The sequence below is a fragment of the Aotus nancymaae genome, unplaced genomic scaffold (assembly GCF_030222135.1).
Source record: "Aotus nancymaae isolate 86718 unplaced genomic scaffold, 86718_ANA_hifiasm-v0.15.2.pri h1tg000108l, whole genome shotgun sequence".
In the NCBI taxonomy this organism is placed as follows: domain Eukaryota; kingdom Metazoa; phylum Chordata; class Mammalia; order Primates; family Aotidae; genus Aotus; species Aotus nancymaae.
Window position 1 is genome coordinate 40,425,248 of NW_026988523.1, and position 20,060 is coordinate 40,445,307.

The 20,060-nt window shown below is 46.5% G+C and overlaps 1 protein-coding gene across 2 annotated transcripts; it reads left to right on the forward strand.

Annotated features, from left to right (window-relative positions):
• Positions 1 to 1,069: 1,069 nt before the first annotated feature.
• On the forward strand, positions 1,070 to 15,952 carry FCGR2B (Fc gamma receptor IIb). 2 transcript variants are annotated; one of them, XM_064370858.1, is made up of 8 exons: positions 1,070 to 1,278; positions 8,137 to 8,154; positions 9,219 to 9,479; positions 10,866 to 11,120; positions 11,883 to 12,002; positions 13,189 to 13,245; positions 15,221 to 15,258; positions 15,369 to 15,952. In XM_064370858.1, exons 1-8 carry the CDS (start codon positions 1,167 to 1,169, stop codon positions 15,453 to 15,455), a joined length of 948 nt encoding a protein of 315 aa, XP_064226928.1. In that variant the 5' UTR covers positions 1,070 to 1,166; the 3' UTR covers positions 15,456 to 15,952. The 2 variants fall into 2 exon arrangements, with proteins under 2 accessions (XP_064226928.1, XP_064226929.1); XM_064370859.1 differs by lacking the exon at positions 13,189 to 13,245.
• Positions 15,953 to 20,060: the final 4,108 nt, after the last annotated feature.

A 20,060-nucleotide genomic window follows, 5' to 3' on the forward strand; every position in this document is an offset into this window, starting at 1 on the left:
GCAAGAAAAGGAAACTAGCATTCACCCAACACCCACGATGTACCGATCATTTGCTAACCCTCATATTCGATTTTACTTTCCAAAAACCTGTAGTACTGTGTCTCTCAGCCAGGGGCAATTCGTCCCCTGGGGAACGCTTGCCAGTATCTAGAGACATTTTGTTTTTCACAGCTGGGCTGTAACGGGTAGAACCCAGGGAAGCTGCGGAACATCCTACGATGCTCAGGGAAGGTCCTCACAGTAAGAATAATTCGGCCCAAAATGTCAGTAGTGCTGAAGCTGAAAAACTGCTTAAATGGTAGGAACAATAATATTCATTTTTAGAGATTTGGAACCTGAAACTCTGAGAAGCCACCTGGCATTCAAACCTAAGCTTAACACAGCTCCAAAGCCCATGATCTTTCACCATGCCATTCCAGTGAGAACGGGGATAGAAATGAGGATGGCAAAAATGACCAAGATAAAAAACCAGGGCACAGATTGGTGCTCAATAGATATTTATTGGGATATGCACTGAATGGAAGAATGAAAAAGTAAAAGAATGAATGACAGCAGGGGAATAGTGAGGATGAGTGTGGTCATTCTATCGCCATCCTGACACACCTCCCTGTCCTCGTTCCACAACCCAAAAGCGAGTCCAAGATTGTGATAATAGAGCAAATTAAATAATGGTAGGTGGCCTGGAGCCCCCATGCTCAATTTCAGGAGGAGTCCGGATTCTAGTGCCTGGGTCTCCAAAGGAAGGTAGAAATACTAGAAGATTGCTGGTGCATGCTGTCTTCCATCACCCTTTTTCAGGAGGATAGGGACTGAGACGGGAGGTTCCGAGCTGAGTTTTGGTGACCATTTCCCTCTTTCTCCCAGAGACCCAGGCCAGCTGTGGCCTCAGAGGAAGAAGAAAGGAGTTGCTTCCCCAGTTTCTAAAATTTCTGTGACTTTGAACACGGGCTAAGCCAGATTTATTCTGGGAAGCTCTGAATCTTCTAGGAGGGAACGATTGAGAGGAAAGAGGGTGGAAAGGGAGGAGCCTATGATAAAACAGAACATTTCTTTTCACTTCCTCTTTCAGACTCCAGAATTTGTTTGCCCTCTGGGGTAGAATCTGCCAAGCTTGGAGAGAAGGCTGTGACTGCTGTGCTGTGGGCGCCAGCTCGCTCCGGGGGGTGATGGAAATCCTGTCATTCTTACCTGTCCTTGCCAGTGAGAGTGACTGGGCTGACTACAAGTGCCCCCAGACTTGGGGCCACATGCTTCTCTGGACAGCTGTGCTATTCCTAGGTGAGTCAGGGCCCCCAGGAGGGAGAGAGGAGCAGGAACCTCAGTTGGGGCTGAGCCTGGGCCAGGATGAGGGGTGGCATGGGAAGCCTGTCAGCACACCCAGGGGAGGGAAGGCAGGCTGGTGAAGATGAATCCCTGAGAATCCTGCTGGCTTTGGAAAGGCATCCAATGTGGCAGAGTTCGGGTTTTTTCAGCATCTTTTACCCAATCTCAGTGAGCACCAAGCCTTTTGACGTTCTGTTACTTCCCACATCAGAACCCACTCTGAGGAAAGTCTAGTAACCTACATTTGAATGACAAATGAATGGCCAGAGTGTTTGCCTTCTTTGAAATTTGTGTTTCATAAGAGACCAAATCTTAGGCAATAGGGCCAGTGCTCCCTTAGATAAAGGGTAGGGAGGAAGTCATAAGATGAATTTTTTGGAAGGAGATGACAGTAGCCATTCTCTGTGCCCCTGAAACCACTTCATGCAGCAGAAGCCCATTGTGTTCATGTGTAAGGATATTCCCCTGGGCAGAAGCACAGGGAGCTCTGGGTTATCCGGGGAACAGGGGCTCTCAGAATACACAAACATGGGTAAGTCCGGAGTCATCCGCTGTGGGACCAGAGAAATCAGGCATGCTTCTTTTTACTACACAGACCATGAAGGGGAGATCCTGAATCTGATCAGCAAGAAAGCCAGGGTCTTAGACCAACATGGAGGGTGTTTTTCTGACCATGTTCTCAGCTGCTGGGCAGGGGACAGGGACTGATCATGCTGGATGGTTGGAAAAGCCTAGGGGAGGCCAGGTAGGGAGACCTACTGCCAGGACTATCTCTTCAGGTTCAATTCCTGGGGCTTCCACCCTCACATCCCAGAGGACAGCATACTGCCACTTATCCAAGTCGTGTGCTATGATTGCTAGTGAAATCTGATCAGCTCTGGGGCCCTCGGCTCTTGGCTATCAATGCGGGTTGATACTGTGCTACAGGAGGCAGAGGTCAGGAAGAGAGAGTATTCCGCTGTGAATGGATGGAATGGATTAAAGTAGAGGAGAAGGTAGAGTGAACTACCTCATTTTTCACGTGGAGACACCCAGGCATAGAGAAGTGATGCACTTCTCTATCTCTGCTACTAGTGCCACCGATGTGCCGGTCGCCTGGGCAAGACTCCTGGGAAAGATCTTTGGTATTTTCTTCCATTTCCCTTTTGCTAAGTCATCAAAGATTTACCCCATTTTTCTCCATTCTTATGGGGGCTTCCACATTTAGGTCTTCATCACTTGATAACTCAATTTTTGTAGCACCCTCTGATGGAGTCTCGGTTGCTCCCTTCTCCCCTCCCCTGCATCCATGCTGCACACGAGGACCATGGCATCTTCAGGGCCAGCTATGGCTGTGGCGGTGCACTTCATACATGCCTTCCGTGCTGCTCAGTTGCCTACTGCAAAAACTCTAATTCTCCCCTGCTAACGGTGTTCCCCACTGCACTGCAAATGGATCTTCTACAGCCAGGCAGTATGTGCACTGCACTTTCTGTTTCTACCACTTTTGCTCCTGCTGATTCTCCAAATTCTATGTGTAGGCACCGTTCTAGGACTTAGAGGCTTATCAGTGAACATGACCGACAGCTTTCCTGACTGGAAGTACAGGTCAATGTACTTACTGTGAAGCGGTCGTACGTCGGGTAGGAACATATTTGGTATTTATTAATATGGAATAAATGTGGAATGGATAGTGACTTCTCCTTTCCTCATCGCTTTCTTTTTCTCTCTCTCTCTTCCTCTTCTCCTCTTCTTTTTGACCCTCTCTCCACTACGCCGCCCCTCTTGCCAATCCTACGTTCTCAGGTTTTTAGCTACCGCTTCTATGTCAATAACTCCTAAACCTATTTCTTTTGCTTGCTTCTGTCAAGTATAATTTTACATTTCCACTGATGACTGGGCACCTCTAAAATGATTCACCAGCCCCAAAACAAAACATATTCAAAATCCAACTTATCACGTCCTCCTTACAAATGTTTTTCTTCTCCTAGCGTTTGTATTTGCATAAGCGCAGCCACCCTTTTCCTAGTTATCCAACTTAAATCACCCAAGATGCCAACTTCTCTCTGCCACTTAAACTTCTTTTGCATCTGTTTCCTCTTCTTCACTTCCTATTGTCAATACAACTCTGGGCTCTCTTATCTCCCACCAGTGAATGCTTTCCAGAGCAACGACACAGAAAATTAAATGGCTACTGCTCTCTTTGAATTTATATTCTACTGAGGGATATAGACACTAAGTAAACAAACGAAAAGGCGTAAGTACAAATTGAAAAGGGCTATGAAGATGTAAACGCTGTATTGTGATAAGATTAGTTGTGGGGAGACCAGAGAGCAGCCTACTTTAAACAGAATGTTATGCAGAGTTTTCCGAGGCGGTATCATTGAAGCTGACGCTTTCAGCGTGGTAAGGATTTAGCCATTTGATGATCAGGGACACATTAGGGTAGAGGAATTGGCATACAGAAAAGACCCGAATTTGAACAATGTCAGGAGGGCCAGCGATCATGGAGCTCAATGAGTAGCGGAAGAGGGATCTGAGGTGAGGCTGGAGAGGTGAGCACGGACCCCATCGGGTAGGGCTTGTAGGCCATTTCCATTTTATTTTAAGAGCAAAGAAAGGCAACTAGAGGCTTGTAAGCCGGGGAGTGACATCATCTGTTCCATTTTTTTTTTTTTTAATAACTAACTTCTTTGTGGAAAAGGGGTTGTAGGGGGAACATAAGAAGCGAGGGGACAAATTGAGATATAGGAAAAAGCTAATGGTGACCTAAACTGAGTCATCATGGCTATAATGGGGGTGAAGAGAAGTTAGTGGGTTCAAGGTCTAAGTTGGAAGGAGAATCAACAAGAATTCCTGGTGTGGAGGGGGCTGGTTTTGGGGAGACACGTTAAAAGATGATTTGCAGGTTTCTGGCCTGTGTAGCTGGGTGGATAATGAAGATAGACATTGACATGCGGAAGACTGGGAGAGAAACAGAATGTGACCAGTTGATATGACAACACACAGCCATTGGTGATTTTGACAAGAAAAGTTCTAGTGGACTGCTGAGGGCTGAGTCCATATTGTAGAGAATTAGACAGTGAACAGGAAGAGTAGAAATGAGGACAGCCTATGTAAGAAAAACAATGGAGAAGTTTAGTTGTGAAAGAGACGAGAGAGGTCGGGCACGATGGCTCAAGCCTGTAATCCCAGCACTTTGGGAGGCCAAGGTGGGTGGATCACTTGAGGTCAGGAGTTCAAGACCAGCTTGGCCAACATGGTGAAACACCATCTCTACTAAAAATACAAAAATTAGCTGGTCATGGTGGTGCAAGCCTGTAATCCCAGCTGCTCGAGAGGCTGAGGCAGGAGAGTCACTTGAACCTAGGAGGTGGAGGTTGCAGTCAGTTGAGATCATTTCACTGCACTCCAGCCTGGGTGACAGAGTGAGACTTCATCTTAAAAAAAAAAAAAAAGGACAAGAGAAATGGGGCAGTAGCTGGAATTGTCAAGGAATAGTTTTTTTGTTTTTAATGGAAGATACTGAAATAAATTTACCATTGATGGGAAGATCCGGCTAACAGGAAGTAACTGGTGATGCAGAAGAGAAAGTAAATAACAGGGAAATCCTTGAGAGGATTAAAGGGAACGGGATCAGAGTACTTGCGCTGAGACTGACCATAGACAGGAGGAGGGATACTTTCTCCAATGAAATGCAAGGAAGGAGAAGACAGGAAGAGATGCAAATAGACTGGTAGATTTAGTCAGGGGATGACATGAGATCTTCTGTGTAACCTCTTTTGTTTTCTCTGTGAAATATGAGGAAAGGCAAAAAGCTAAAAATGAGAGGGGACTGGAGACAGAGGGTGGGACGGGAAAGTTTGGGGAATGAGGAAAAGATGAATGTCACTACTCAGAGTAGCGGAGCAAATTTCTTGGAGGAAAGTGCCACAATGGCAGCTCTGTGTCCTTTCGAATGCCGTGATCGTAAATTTACTGCGTCAACAATTTGCCTTCTTGTATGGTAATCTCGGTAACACGCAGCTGAGCAAGTCAAGGCATGGAGAGTACAGGTGCATTCGGTGGAGATAGAAAGGCAAGGAGGTTAAGGGGATTAGCAAAGAGGTAATTATAATGACGCCTCATTGAACTCAAGCTGGATAGGGGTGGGTGGGAAGCGCAGGCAAACATGGGCTCGAGGACAGACAGTGGTAAGACGGATGCTTTGGGGTTCTTGATAAGGTCAAAGATTATTCGGGCAGCTGTACTTGAGAAGAGAACGTTCATCTCCAAAGAAAGTAAATTTACTAATTATGAGTAGTTTAAGTTATGAAGAGGCCAGATGCTTGATAGGTTATCCACATATTCTGGATCACTGCAGTCATCTCTCTCTCTGTTTTTTTTTTTTCTTTTTCTCTGACTTCATTCTTCCATCACAATTAGTTTCTTTCTTAATTAATCTCTTTGGCATTTACCCTGTTCCAATCTATTTGGCACTGCACTTTCAGCTCCAATTTGAAAATTCTAAGTGACTTGCCAATGTATACTGAATCAAGGAGCGAACTTATATAAAATTAACTTAAATTTATTTGGAATTCACCATATGCCATTTGGCTCACTAAATGCCTTATCTGTATTATCTCATTTAATCTTACAACAAGCATATGAAATAGATACTGCTGTGATTATTTTCATTTACAAGCAAGAAAACTGAAGCAGAGAAAAAGTTAAGTAATTTGTGGAAGGTCACTTAGCAGTAATGGAGTCAGCATTTAAACTCAGTATGTGCTTTTTCCCCACTGTCACACCACCTGGCACTACGAGCCCTCCCGAGTATGACTTCTACCTTCCTTTCCTGCTTTGTCCCTTATTATTGGAAATGCTTGAGGAGAGACCAGAAATCAAGTAGAAGCTGGGCTGCAGCTTGCTGGGAATGTTGCCAAGTACCTGCTGCTCCTTCCCATTGAATACCTCTTCCCTCTCTGCTGAAATCCTATCAGTCCTGGAAGGTCCCATCTTCTCCGTGGGATTTCCTTCCTTACGAACCCCAAACCCTCCCAAACACAGAGCTCTGGGCTCTTTTCTTTCTCTAAACTTCCATAGCATTTTATCCATATTCCTCTAACGGCAATAAGTGCATCTCTTTGACATCAGATTACACGTGTGCTTATCTCCACCGTTAGAGTCTTGTCCTCAGTGGGGGTAGGGACTTAATTTATTTTCCCTTAGGTGGACTCAGCGTGCATTGCAGGACAGTAGGAAGCCAGTTCAGGTTTGTTGATTCATGTTGCGTTGCAAAGGAAGGAAGTGATTGGTCAAAGTGTATATAGCGTATATATCGAGACATGGGAGCATCAGGACCAGAATCCAGTTCTCTCTATACTTTGAAGTCAACACTCTCTCCGCATTGCCCCCTTCTCGCCCCTCGGTCTGCTTCCATTTCCTTCCATGCTTTTGTCCCTGAAAACATACTTGCACCTAGAAGCTTCTCGACTTTCTCTTAGCCCAGATGCAAGAGAAAACCCTCACCAATGGACAAACGGACACACACACACACACACACACACACACACACACAGGGCTCTGATTCACGTAAGAACCCAGCTTTGCTTCTTTACCCAATAATGGCACCTACAAATCTTTACCCACCTAGGCCCACACTTTGCCTCCACTAGGGAAGCTCTCTTCTTCACCCAGTGGCATCCCCCTACCCCTACATGAAGTCACAGATCTCGTGTCCTTCTGCAGTCTCTTTTAAAAATCTCCTTGTATTAGATATTTCAACAGCAAAAAGCTGGAAGACCTAAATGCCAAGCAATAGGGTTGTTAAATAGATCACAGGAGAGCCAAATAGTAGGATATAGTGCAGCCATTTAAAATGACAACATGGGCGGGGCGCAGTGGCTCATGCCTATAATCCCAGAACTTTGGGAGGCCGAGGTGGGCAGATCACTTGAGGTCAGGAGTTCGACACCAGCCTGGCCAACATGGTGAAACCCGTCTCTATATGTAAAAATACAAAACTTAGCTGGGTGTGGTAGCGCAGGCTGCTAATCCCAGTTCTTGGAAGGCTGAGGCAGGTGAATTGCTTGAACCTGGGAGGCGGAGGTTGCAGTGAGCTGAGATTGCACCACTGCACTCCAGCCTGGGCAACAGAGTGAGACCCTGTTCCTCCAGTCCCTCCCACACAAAAATTAATAAAATAAAACAAAATGACAACATAGAAACAGATTCATCTACTAGAACTTGCATTGCTCAGTGAAAAATCAGGTTAGAGAACAGTTTTTAGAATATGTCTTCATTTACTACTCATGTATGTCTGTATGTGGACAGCGTGTGTGTGTGTGTGTGTGTGATCACAGAAAAAAATCCAACAGGATGTACGCCAAGGTGATAATATTTTGCTCCTGTGTATTTTCTATTTTTCTGCAGTGATTATGGATTATCTGTGCAATCTCTACCCCCTCCCAACAAAATAACAAATCTTGCTCTCAGGATAAACTCTAGGAAAATTATTTACGCTGATGCATAAATCATATGTAAAGCCCAACAGAGACCTCTTTCCAGAGGTATTTTTTATTTTAATCAGTCAAGAGGGGTAAGCCAAAGGAAAATGTCACAAAACAGGTGGACGGGGGTGTTATATAATTTTATTTCATTTTCGTATGCTACTGGGAAGGAGTTCTCGGTTCTTCTGAAAGTGCAGCTCACCCAGGCAGTCCCAGGGGATATGGAGTGAGGGCTGTGCTGTAGATGAAGGGTGTGCTGGGCCTGGGCAGTCTCTGGGCCACTGCGGGCAGGTGTCAGTGCAGATGCTCCACTGCGGGCTGATCTTTGCTTTCTGTCTTACAGCTCCTGTTGCTGGGACTCCACCCACAGCCTCTCCTTCCTCCAGCCCCCCTTTTCCTCTCCTCCCAGTGCCCTGTCTGGAGGTGCTCTAAATGCACCAGCAACTGAGCCCAGTACGAAGTCAGGGCCAGGAAAGGGCAATCGCTCCTGAAGGATCTCCTGCTCCCTCTTCTGCTTTCCTCCTTCCTTTCCCTCCTTCCATGGGGGAGTTGTTGCAGAAAATGAGAACTCTGACCTCTCTCTCAGCTGCTTTCCTCTGTCCAAATAAAACCAAGAGCTTCCTCTCCCCAAACAAAATTCAGGCACATGCAAAGTCACATGGCCTTCGTATGTTGTCCCCCTGTGTTGCTAAATCCTCGACTGTACATGTCTCTGAGAGCTTCAAGACCTGTTCCCTGGCAGAGAGCGGTCTCTGCATACCTCTGGCTACACTTTGCTGGACACTTCTGTGTTTGTGCCATCAGCCTCCACCACCCCAGGACTGGCCCTCTGGCTTTTCTCCCTCTCTCTTTATCCTTCTGAGGCCAGAGAGGCTCGACTATGCTTGGGTGCGAGCATAGACCATCTTGACCTCTTTTTAAAAGGATACAGAAGACGTTAGGTCAGAACAGAAACCTAATATCTGACTCCCACGCCTGTTATCTCCACCAGACCCCCCACTTATCTTGAGCCAGCCCGGGAGAAAACTTACCCACTAGTATCCAAATGCCTCTGCTTATCAGGGAGAAAAGTTAGTCTCAAAAGAGTATGTATGCATGGAGTGTCTGTGTGTGGTGGTGGGGGGAGGCTGGTTGGGGGAGAGCAGGAACTGGTGAGGATATCTCTTGGCGAAGTATGTGTGTTTCTGGGGTGTTTCTCTTGCCCGCTCCCTCCCTCATCCCTGTTGCCCAGTCTGAGTCCCTGGGTTCCTTGGGGCCCTGTGGTAGGATGTATGAGCAAAAGCCACTGCCTTCAGTTGCAGAACCGTTCTGGACCTGACAGGTTTTGGTGTCCCCAGTAGGACCACAGGTGCTTCTTTGAGATTCAGGGCCTGCTCAGGCTCTTGGGCTCCCTGTTCCTCACGCTACCCGCCACTCTCTGCCTCTCAGCAGCTCCCCCGAAGGCTGTGCTGAAGCTCGAGCCCCCCTGGATCAACGTGCTCCAGGAGGACTCTGTGACTCTGACGTGCCAGGGGGCTCACAGCCCTGAGAGCGACTCCACTCAGTGGTTCCACAATGGGACTCTCATCCCCACCCAAATGCAGCCCAGCTACAGCTTCCAGGCCAACAACAACCACAGCGGGGAATACAGGTGCCAGACCGGCCGGACCAGCCTCAGCGACCCTGTGCATCTGACTGTGCTTTCCGGTCAGTGGAGGAAGGCCCTGGGGTGGACCTGGGAGGGCCAGGACGGATGAAATCTGTTTACAGGCAGAGGTTTGCAGGAAGGAGGGGTGGCGTGCTTCGTGGGAAGCATTGCTGTGAGTTGCTCACTTTTTTCCCATTTCTCCCACCCCTTTGCTTAGCATGCATGCTGGGGGTGCATATTCCTCAAAATTTCCTCAGCAAATATCAGTGGTCGTTTTTGCCTCAGTTGTGATTGAACAGAAGATGGTTACAAGGCCACAAACAAGCAGCCAAGTGTGAGCGAAGCAGAAGGAAATCCCTACTGCATAAAACCCATTTCCATTTTAATGGCAGAATTGAAAAGCACAAACAGACCACCATGAATCCTAGCCCTGGAAATGACTCACTACACACACTTGATGAATTCAGTTAACGCTTGAGTTTCTGTTTCCTCACCTGCTCCTTGGGGCACAAACGCCTCGTGTTTCCCTGCCCGCAGGGACCTCCCCACCCTCCATGCCCCTTCTCTACTTCCTCACGGTGCTGAGTGCTCTTCTCTTTCTCTTCCACCAGCCTGTGGACAACCTGAGGTGAAAGTTCTGTCTTATCTGTCTTTGTATCTCCAGCACCCGAAACTGGGCAGGGCTTAATAAATATTTTGCTGGAGAGGCTGATGATCTGACAAAGCTCCCAGTGAAAAGTGGCTCTCTGTAAAGCAAAGTTACAATGAGATGATGATGAACATTTTCCTTGTTACTTTTCACTTAGTCCTCTCCCTTCACCTGAACAGCAAATTTTCTTCAAAAGTACACAGCAAACGAATGACCCACTGGTGACACTGCTGCCTTTAGACAAAGACCCCGCTGGAGAGAAGCTCCACGTTTATGAATATTCCCCAAGTAAATTTATCAAATAGCATTCATCAGGTAATATTTGTTGCAGGTTCATGACTCTACTGCCCACAAAGGCATATGTCATCCTGATATGCAGTCTCCTGGGTCAGGTGGGATTTCTCCTTCCCTCCCTGACATGGAAGAGACGGCACCTTCGGGTCTCTTACGTTCTTCCTGCAGAGCCTGCTGGGCAGGACAGGCCTGCAGCTGCCTTGCTGGGAGAAGGAGGAAATGAGTGTGTCCTGAACACCTATTATGTGCTAGGGGCTATTGTAGATATATGACATTATTGTGCCGTTTTCACAAATGAGGAAACTGAGGCTCAGAAGACTTAAATTATTTGCCCAAGATTACAGAGTTCATAAATGACAGAGCCAGCATTAGAGTCCAGGACTGTCTGATTTCAAACCCAAGCTGTTCCCTCTGCCTATCATGTCCCACCAGTGAGGAAGGTCTCAGTCTCAGAGCTAAGAGAAGACCTCCTGGGTCCTCTAGGTTTTTTTCCATCTTTCAGAGTGGTTGGCGATCCAGACCCCTAGGTTGGAGTTCCAAGAGGGAGAAACCATCATGCTGAGGTGCCACAGCTGGAAAGACAAGCCTCTGGTCAAAGTTACATTCTTCCAGAATGGAAAATCCAAGAAATTTTCCCGTTTGGACACAAGCTTCGCCATCCCACAAGCAAACCACAGTCACAGTGGTGATTACTACTGCACCGGAAGCGTAGGCCACACGCTGCGCTCTTCCAAGCCTGTGACCATCACTGTCCAAGGTATGGGGAGTCTGCCAAGATGCAGGGAGAGAGAGGAAGGATGGACAAGGGCCAAGGTCACATGGGCCTACGTGGAGATCTGAGAAAGGCCACAGCAGCAAAATTGGGTGCTGGAGCAAAAAGGAGAGCTGTGGAGACCTGGCTAAGTATTGGCCAATGAGCAGGAGTAAGGGCCAGAGCTTGGAGTCCTCAGGTTTCAAGTAATAGGTGGCCAGGCTGTTGTTCCACTTTGAAACGCAGGCCCCAGACTAAAGATGGCAGTGAAGCAGAGTTCCCTCATTGATGCGGAGGTGCCCTAAGCTCCTGGGCATTCTTAAGAGCTGAGGTTCCCCTCGTTTCTTCTCATGACTCATGGTATAGCCATTCACTCCAGAAGGCCTGGCATGTCGTGGACTGTTCAAGGCTGTGCTCCATAGAGTAATGATGCCTCCAGCTATGGGAAGCTATGGGGCCACCCTCCCCACTGCCCCTGAGGACTCAGCTCCCCACTGCCCCAGAGGGCTAAGGGGAGCCCTTCCCTCTGCTCCTGCCCACTCGCTAATGTGCCTTTATTAGTTTGGTGGAGAAACCTGGGTAGGCAGGAGGCGCAAGTCCAGCCACGGAAACCCCGTGCGGATGAGGCTGGGGATGTCGTGAGTGCTGCATGGGTGAGTGACTCAGACACAGAAGAGCTTTGGGTGACAAGCACTGGAGGAGGAGGAAGGTGGCACAAGGAGAGTGCTGCCTGTCCTAAGTACTCTCTGCCCGTCCTGTCTTCCCTAGTGCCCAGCATGAGCTCTTCGCAGATGGGGATCATTGCTGCCGTGGTCGCTGGGATTGCCGTAGCGGCCATTGTTGCTGCTGTAGTGGCCTTGATCTACTGCAGGAAAAAGCGGATTTCGGGTTAGTAGCTCCTCCTGGTCCCTTTTGTTATCAGTTTCCACTTGGCCCAGGCCTTAAACCCAGACGTTGCCAGAATCCCTCTTTTGGGGCTAGATATGCATTCAGATCTAGGCCCATATTATATTATAGTCATTCATGCATTTATCAGATCATTCATTTGACAAGACTTGAACAAACTGGCTTATGTGTCGGCAAATGTGTGAGACATGGTGGGTGATGCCAAGATGAAGTCCAGTCCCTGCTCTCGGGGGGTTCTCAGCATTGTGAGGAAGACAGAAGTACAACTAGGTCGTTGTAATAAGATGGGATAAGAGCAATGGTAGGGACGTGAGAAGCCCAGGATAGGAGTACAGAAGAGGCTTCATAGCCCAGCAAGGGCTGAGGCAGTTGAAGAAGGTCTCGGGCGGAGCAGCGTGGTGTGGTGATGGAGTGTGCGCGTAGTGTCGCGGACTGCCTGGTTCAGATCTGGATCCACGGTGTACCAGCTATTTGACCCAAGTGAGCCTCTCCACCTCTCTGTGCCTCAGTTGTCTCATGTGGAAACTGGGGACATTAACAGGACTCACCTCACAGGATTGCCATGGGGCTGAATGAGGCTGACACTGTCACACCAGCGCCTGGCAGGCACTAACAGCACACAGACAGGAGCTGTGGCCGTCACGGAGGAGGTGGTGCGAGAGGGCAGCGCTCAGCTAGGAAGGAGGACTCTCTAGGCACGGGGTCAAGGCAGGGACTCAGGCTGGGTGGGGCTCCTATGGGGGTCGAGGGAGGAGTAGAGAGGGTGCTGCAAGCTGCTGAGAAAGAGAAATAATCCCACTAACACCTCACAAAGCACTTTGCAATTGGTTCATAGCCAGGACCTCAGTTACCGATGATAAGTAAATACAGAGAAATAGAGAGACTGAGACACAGGGGTGTTTTTAAAAGGCAGAGCAAGCCTCAGACAGATGCCATGGAGTGGCCTTTCTCACACTCCTGGGTGTCCCCATGGATGAGCTGAAATCTGTCTCCGGACCAGCCGTTTTCCAGGTGGGAGCAGTCCCTGAGCAGGGGAGCTGGGGGTGGGAGGACAGGAGTCGTCTGCCAGAGGGAAGGCCTGAGCTGGTCCCATCTAATCCTGGCCTGGGTCATTGGTCCTGAGGACTCCACCCCATAACCTTACTAACCTCCTATGTGCCCCTCCCAGCTCTCCCAGGAAACCCTGAGCGCAGGGAAATGGGAGAGACCCTCCCTGAGAAACCAGGTGAGTACAGCGTTGTCTCAGGGATTTGGTGATGCCTCACCAGGGCTGCTGGCTGGACTGGAGCCGGCAAGAAAGCGCTTGTGTGAGTTCAGCTGGGAGCCGGGGAGGGAGCAGCGCTGTGGGCATGGCCGGGGCTCAAATCGCTTGGTCAGCTCTGAGTCTAACTCCCCCCTGAGGAGGACCTCAGTGGAGATGAGAAGAGAAACACCAGTCCTAGATACAGAGGAGAGGGCTATGTCCAAATTTCTGGGGATATTCCAGAGCAGGAAATCAGAGATACTTTGGTCTTTCTGTGGAGCTTTGGCAGAGCTGGGGAGAGGGCTAGGTGCTAAAAAGCTGAGACCAATCGGATGTGGGAGGCAGGAGTCTAAGGGGGAAAAGGATGAGGCCGGGAAACCCTTGCATTTGCTGAGGAATCTGTCTCTGTGGAGGGATGGGGCGGAGTGGCCAGGCTCAGCTCTCTGTGGAACACTAAGAGGAGATTTGGGCTTGAGAAAATTCTGGGGGACTAGGAGCACTAGTGGGCTCTATCCTGCAGGCAAAGCTCGGTTCCGATGCCCACGCGCTCAAGGTTGATTGAATTTTGGCAGCCTGGTTCTGCCCCCCTCACACAATGGAGCCTTGAGCAAGATAGTCTCCCTGATGGGGTTCAGTCTCCTCACTGGGGAAATGAGTGGGTGGCCGGGGTGACCTCTCAGCCCTTCTAGGTCTGACATTCTGAGAGCCAGGGGCCATCGAAGCCCTGGCCCAGGTGTGAGCGTGTAAGGGAACAGGAGGATGCCAGGCAACTTCCAGACTGTGGTTAAAGCCAGAGCACAAAGGACACTGGGGCTTTCTCTGGGAGCCTCCAAGACAGTAGGAACAGGCAGAAAAAAGAGGCCCTGAAAGACCCCAACTCAGATGGCTGGAGTACGACTCAGAGCAGAGCCAACAGATTTGAGAGCTTGAGCAAAACAGCACTCTTCCAGCTGTGCTTTCAGCAAGGTCACATGTCCGCTGGCCCGGCCCAGAGGGGATACCAGCCTGCGTTCACACCAGGGCCAAAGCAGATCTGGAAAAAAAAAGAAGTCCAAGCAACTGGATTAGCCACCTTGATGTGCAGTTCTGTCTATACTGACAGAAGCACGTTTCACAAGGCATTTATGCAGCCAGGCACTGGGGCTGATGATTTCCCAAAAGGCAGAGCTGGGTTGCTGGGATTTGGGGGGAATGTATTAGAATGGGAATTCAGAATGTGGTTTGCTGCAGAATTTAAAGCATGGCAATAAATGTTCTCTGTGTTCAGGGCTTGAGAGAAGAGACTAGATGCATTGTCTCAGACTCCTCCCAACTTCTGAGAAATGTGGCTTTCAGATACCGAGGCTGCTTTTCACACTGGCTAAGTCAGTTCATGACAAAATATGGGGGAATTCTGTGTTTCAGACACTAACCAGAGAAAGTCCGTCCTTCCTCCCCCCCTCCCTTTCTCCCTTTATCACTCACTCTCTCTTCCTTTTTAATGCCCCAGAGTACCAAATTTTTCAAGTTCCAACAAAGATGCACTACATTTAGTGGAAATGACCCTCAGCCTTCTCTCCCTGATGTGGTCAGCAAAAATCTGGACTTTACTTCACTCAGATACTGAACACCAGGCACCCCCCTCCCCACCGCCACCCCCAACCTCTTCCCCAATATCTCAGATCCCAAAGCTGCCTAGTTTGCTTCTAGGAAGGCTCAGCAATTCCATGAAAAGGATGTGGCCCAAGTCATGGCTTCACTTTTTCAGCGTGGCCTGTGGGGAAGTCTGTGGCTGGGCTACCCCAGGTGTGGATCATTGAGGCCGTATTTACCCAGTGCTTGTCCTTGAGGCCTGAGACAGGGCGTAATGCTTGCTGTGGCTCTAGTTTGGGTGTTGGTTTTGCAGCCTCGGCATCAGCACAGGTGGGTCCTCTTCTCCAGTAGTGCTCTGGCTGATATTTCTTCTTTTTGCCCACAGCCCATCCCACTAATCCTGACGAGGCTGACAAAGTTGGGGTAAGGAATCCCAGCCATCTCCCCCTCTTATCTCCCTTGAAGCCTTTTCTATTGCCTTCTTTCCTAGGCCCTCTTTGTGGATCCTCACTGCTGGTTTCTTCCTTCTCTAGGCTGAGAACACAATCACCTATTCACTTCTCATGCACCCAGATGCTCCGGAAGAATTAATAGAGCCCGATGACCAGAACCGTATTTAGTCTCCATTGTCTTGCCCTGGGATTTGAGAAGAAAATCAGAGAGGGAAAGATCTGGTATTTCCTGGCCTAAATTCCCCTTGGGGAGGACAAAGAGATGCTGCCATTCCAAAAAAGAAGGACTCTTCCAGAGTCGTCTACCTGAGTCCCGAAGCTCCCGGTCCTGAAAGTCACAGACAGTATGGTCCCAGATGACTGACTGCACCTTCTGTGCCTCAGCCCTTCTTGACATCAAGACTCTTCTGTTCCACATCCACATAGCCAATACAATTAATCAATCCACTGCTATTAACAGATTGTAGCAACATGGGAAATGCTTATGTTACAGGTTACATGAGAACAATCATGTAAATCTATATGATTTCAGAAATGTTAAAACAGACTAACCTCTACCAACAGATTAAAAGTGATTGTTTCTGGGTGATAAAATTAATGATGATTTTTATTTTCTTTATTTTTCTATAAAGATTGTGTATTACTTTTATAATAAAACATTATAAAAACAACATTCTGCTTACTTCTCAAGACTATTGGTTGGAGTGTAGACTGAACTGCCCGGGGTCTGTTTCTCTTCAGTGATGAGACTCTTAGGAAGGCAGGAATGGATAAGATGTGGGGGAGAGGAGAGATGGGGATTTGGAGTGTAGGGGGCCCCTCTTCTTAAAACTGAATACAGTCATGCACTGCATAATGAAGTCGAGTTCAACAACAGACTGCATATATGATGGTGGTCCCATAAGATTATAATATCATATTTCTACTGTACCTTTTCTATTCATATGTTTAGATATATGAGTACTTACCATTGTGTTACATTACCTAAGGTATTCAGTACAGTAGCATGCTGTATAGGTTTGTAGCCCAGGAGCAACAGGCTAACCATATAGCCTAGGTGTGTAGTAGGCTACACCATTTAGGTTTGTATAAGTACATGCTATGATGTTCACACAACAAAATTGCCTGCATTTCTCAAAATGTATCCCCATATTTCAACAAGGCATGTTTATACCCTTCTGCCAATGACCTTGTAATCTTGTTTCCATGTCTTCTTCTCTTTCCTCCTATGGCAAATAAAAGTGTTTTGCAACACAAGTTCACAGGAAGGCAAACTTCAGAAGAGCCCTAAGTGGAGATTGCTGACATGTCCTGCTCTGCTATTCTCCCAATATAGTTACCAGAAGGATGTGACCTTCTCAGAGAGGTCATCTCAGGCAGATTAGAAACATGACTGGCCGTCTCCTTGAGGGTTTGGTGAGTGCCCTTGAAGAGGCTTCATTTTCCTGGGACTCTAACACAGCATCATTGTGCAACATTTGTCTTGCATTCAGGACTCAGCCACTTTCTTTGCTGGGTAGTTTCCATGGATTTCTATGATACTCACTTTTTCTGGTCCCACAGTCAGATTTCATATGTACACATTGTTATGTAGTAAGGGATAGTAATTAAAATTACTGAGTTATTAAGGGCTTACTTTGTGCCAAACTATGTGCTTTGGAATTTAGAGAATTTAAGATGATTAGACTTTTATATTTCCTCTTTAGTGAGTTTCTTGTGTATTTATTCTTTACCCATTTTCATAGATACAATGTACGTCCCTTTATTTATGAATTACATAGTAGTAACTTATTTCTTTTTATTTATATGTAAATTATTCACTACACTAATAATATATTCTTTTTATAAAATTAAGATACAGATAGGCAAAATGAAACAATTAGATCACCCATAAATCCACAAATGCTAATAATTAATGCTAATATTTAAGGATATCAATCCACATTCCTGTCTGGTGGCAGGTGTGTATTTGTGTTTTAAAAACTGGATCATGTCATATATTTTTACGTGTTCATAAATACACTCAGGCAATAATGTATGCTCATTGTAAGCAAGTAAGCCCAAATAATACAGAAAGATAAGGAGTAAAAAGTAGAAGTTCCATTTTGTCATCAGTCCCTTCTATCCTATTCCCTTTTCTTTCTTTCTTTCTTTCTTTTTTTTTAAGAGATAGGGTTATAGCCCAGGCTGGAGAGCAGTGGCAGGGTCATGGCTCACTGCAGCCTCAAACTCCTGGGCTCAGGTGATTTTCCCCCAATACCTGGCTAATTTTTAAACATTTTTTGGCTTGGCGCAGTGGCTCACGCCTGTAATCTCAGCACTTTGGGAAGCCAAGGTGGGTGGATCACCTAAGGAGTTCGAGATCAGCCTGGCCAACATGGTAAAACCCCATCTCTACTAAAAATACAAAAATTAGCCAGGCATGGTGGCTCACAACTGTAGTCCCAGCTACTTGGGAGGCTGAGGCATGAGAATCACTTGAACCTGGGAGGCAAAGGTTGCAGGGAGCCGAGATCATGCCACTGCACTCCAGCCTGGGCAACAGAGAGACTCGGTCTCAAAAAAAAAAATTTTTTTTTTTGCAGAGACAGGATTTTGCTGTGTTGCCTAGGCTGATCTCAAACTCTGAGCCTCAAGTGATCCTCCCCACTTAGCCTCCCAAGGTGTTGGGATTACAGGTGTGAGCCACTGTGCCTGGCCTTGACATGCTATTGAAAGTCTGAAACTTGACTCCTGATCCCCAGGGTCAGTTTCTTTACCAATAGTTTTTCAATAAGCCTAGCCACTTAGATAGTTGGCTTGATTATGTAGCCAGAGGGGGCATAAAAATCCCTCTGTGAACCTCTGCTTTGAGCTTTCCCATACCAAAGATTCCTTGCATGGATCTTGGTGATTCAATCCAGACAAAAAGTGCAGATAAGGTACAGTGACCATAAGGATGCTGGGGAGCTTGCACGTGGAATCTCTTGGACTCCCAATAATTGCCTAGACTCTCTTTCTCTTGCTATACTCTTAAATAAGCACTTTGTGTGAGCAAGCTCTGCAGAGTTTGATGAGTTCTTTCAAATATCCTCTTCAGTAAGGACATCCCTGACTACCCTTCCCACAGTTATTACTCTTATTTCCTTCATGGCATCTATCACTATATGTAATTATCTTATGCATTTTTTTTTGCTTAAATATTTACTTACATGTTCTAAAATGTAATCTCACTGTGGGCAGGGTGTTTGTATTATTCACTGGTGTATTCCAGAGACTAGAACATGCAATCACTATTACTGAATGAGTTAATGAATGACACTTTTACTGTTTCTGGGTTATGTGACGTGCTTAGGAAGGTCTTCATCGTAAGAGTTCAAAAAGATAATCCTCTATTTATTAATTTCCCTTGAAATCTTATTATATTTATCTAAAACTCTTAAGTGCTTTAAAAATATTAGATCTTTACTGTATCTGGAACTTATTTTTGGATTTGTTGCAAGGTGAGAACCTAACATATTTTTTTCCACATGAAAGTCAGTTGTCCCAATACCCTTTGTTGAATAGTTTAATGATTTGAAATCCTAAGTTTTCACCTAAATTCCCACTTACAGGTCTATTTTTGGCCTCTCTTCTGTTATACTGTTCTGTTTGTCTGTTTCCACATCAATACCACATTTTTAGTTGTTGCAACTTTACAGTGTACTTTGATATACAGAAGGCCAAGTTTTCTCTTACTCTTTTGTTTCAAGGTTTTCTTGGCTGTTACTGTGCTGCTTCCCTTCCAGATGTACCTAAGAATTCCATAACACCATTAAGATATTGGTAGAATTGCATGGCATTTATAGATTATTTGGGTAAGGTTTGACATCTGTGTCATTTTGAGGCTTCCCAAGTTACAATTCTTCGTTCATTTAGGACTTTTAGAATTCCTCTATAATATCATATGAGCTTGGTACCTTTTTTGTGATAGATATTTAACTTTTTTTTCTGTCATTTTTGGTCTGGTTAGGATTTTCTCTCTCTCTTGGGAGACAATTTTGAAAACTTTTGCTTTCCTAGGAATCATCCATTTTATTGGTATGCAGAGGTACATTGTAGTTTTCCCCTATTTTTTGATAATGAGTTGTGTGTTTGTATTTACGTCCCACCTCTCATCCCTAGGTTTTGGGTTTTCTTTCTTTTATCAGTTAGGATGACTTCAGTTGGAAATAACAGGAAATCGTGATTCAAATTGGCTTAAACATTAAGGAAATGTATTATCTCACATAACAAAAAGTTCAGAGACAGTCTCTAGCAAATTCAAACTCTCGGTCCATTCTTCTACAATTCTGTGAGCACTGCCTTTGAGCTAGGAGCAAGATGATTATAGTGATTCTAAGCAACATCATACCCAGACCTCTGTAGAAAGAAAGGGACTAACCATCTCTTTTATGTGTCTTTTTTTTTTTTTTTTTGAGACAGAGTCAAGCTCTGTCGCCCAGGCTGGAGTGCAGTGGTGCAATCTTAGTTCGCTGCAACCTCTGCCTTCTGGGTTCAAGCAATTCTCCTGCCTCAACCTCCTGAGTAGCTGGGTTTACAGGCATGCACCACAAAGCCCAGATACTTTTTCTATTTTTTAGTAGAGACAGGATTTCACCATGTTGGCCAGGTTGGTCTCAAACTCCTGACCTTAGGTGATCCACCCATCTCAGCCTCCCAAAGTGCTGGAATTACAGGCATGAGCCACTGTGCCTGGCCTGTGTCTCTTTGACAATGAGGAAAGTTTTCTCAGAAGTTCTGCAATCATGTTCC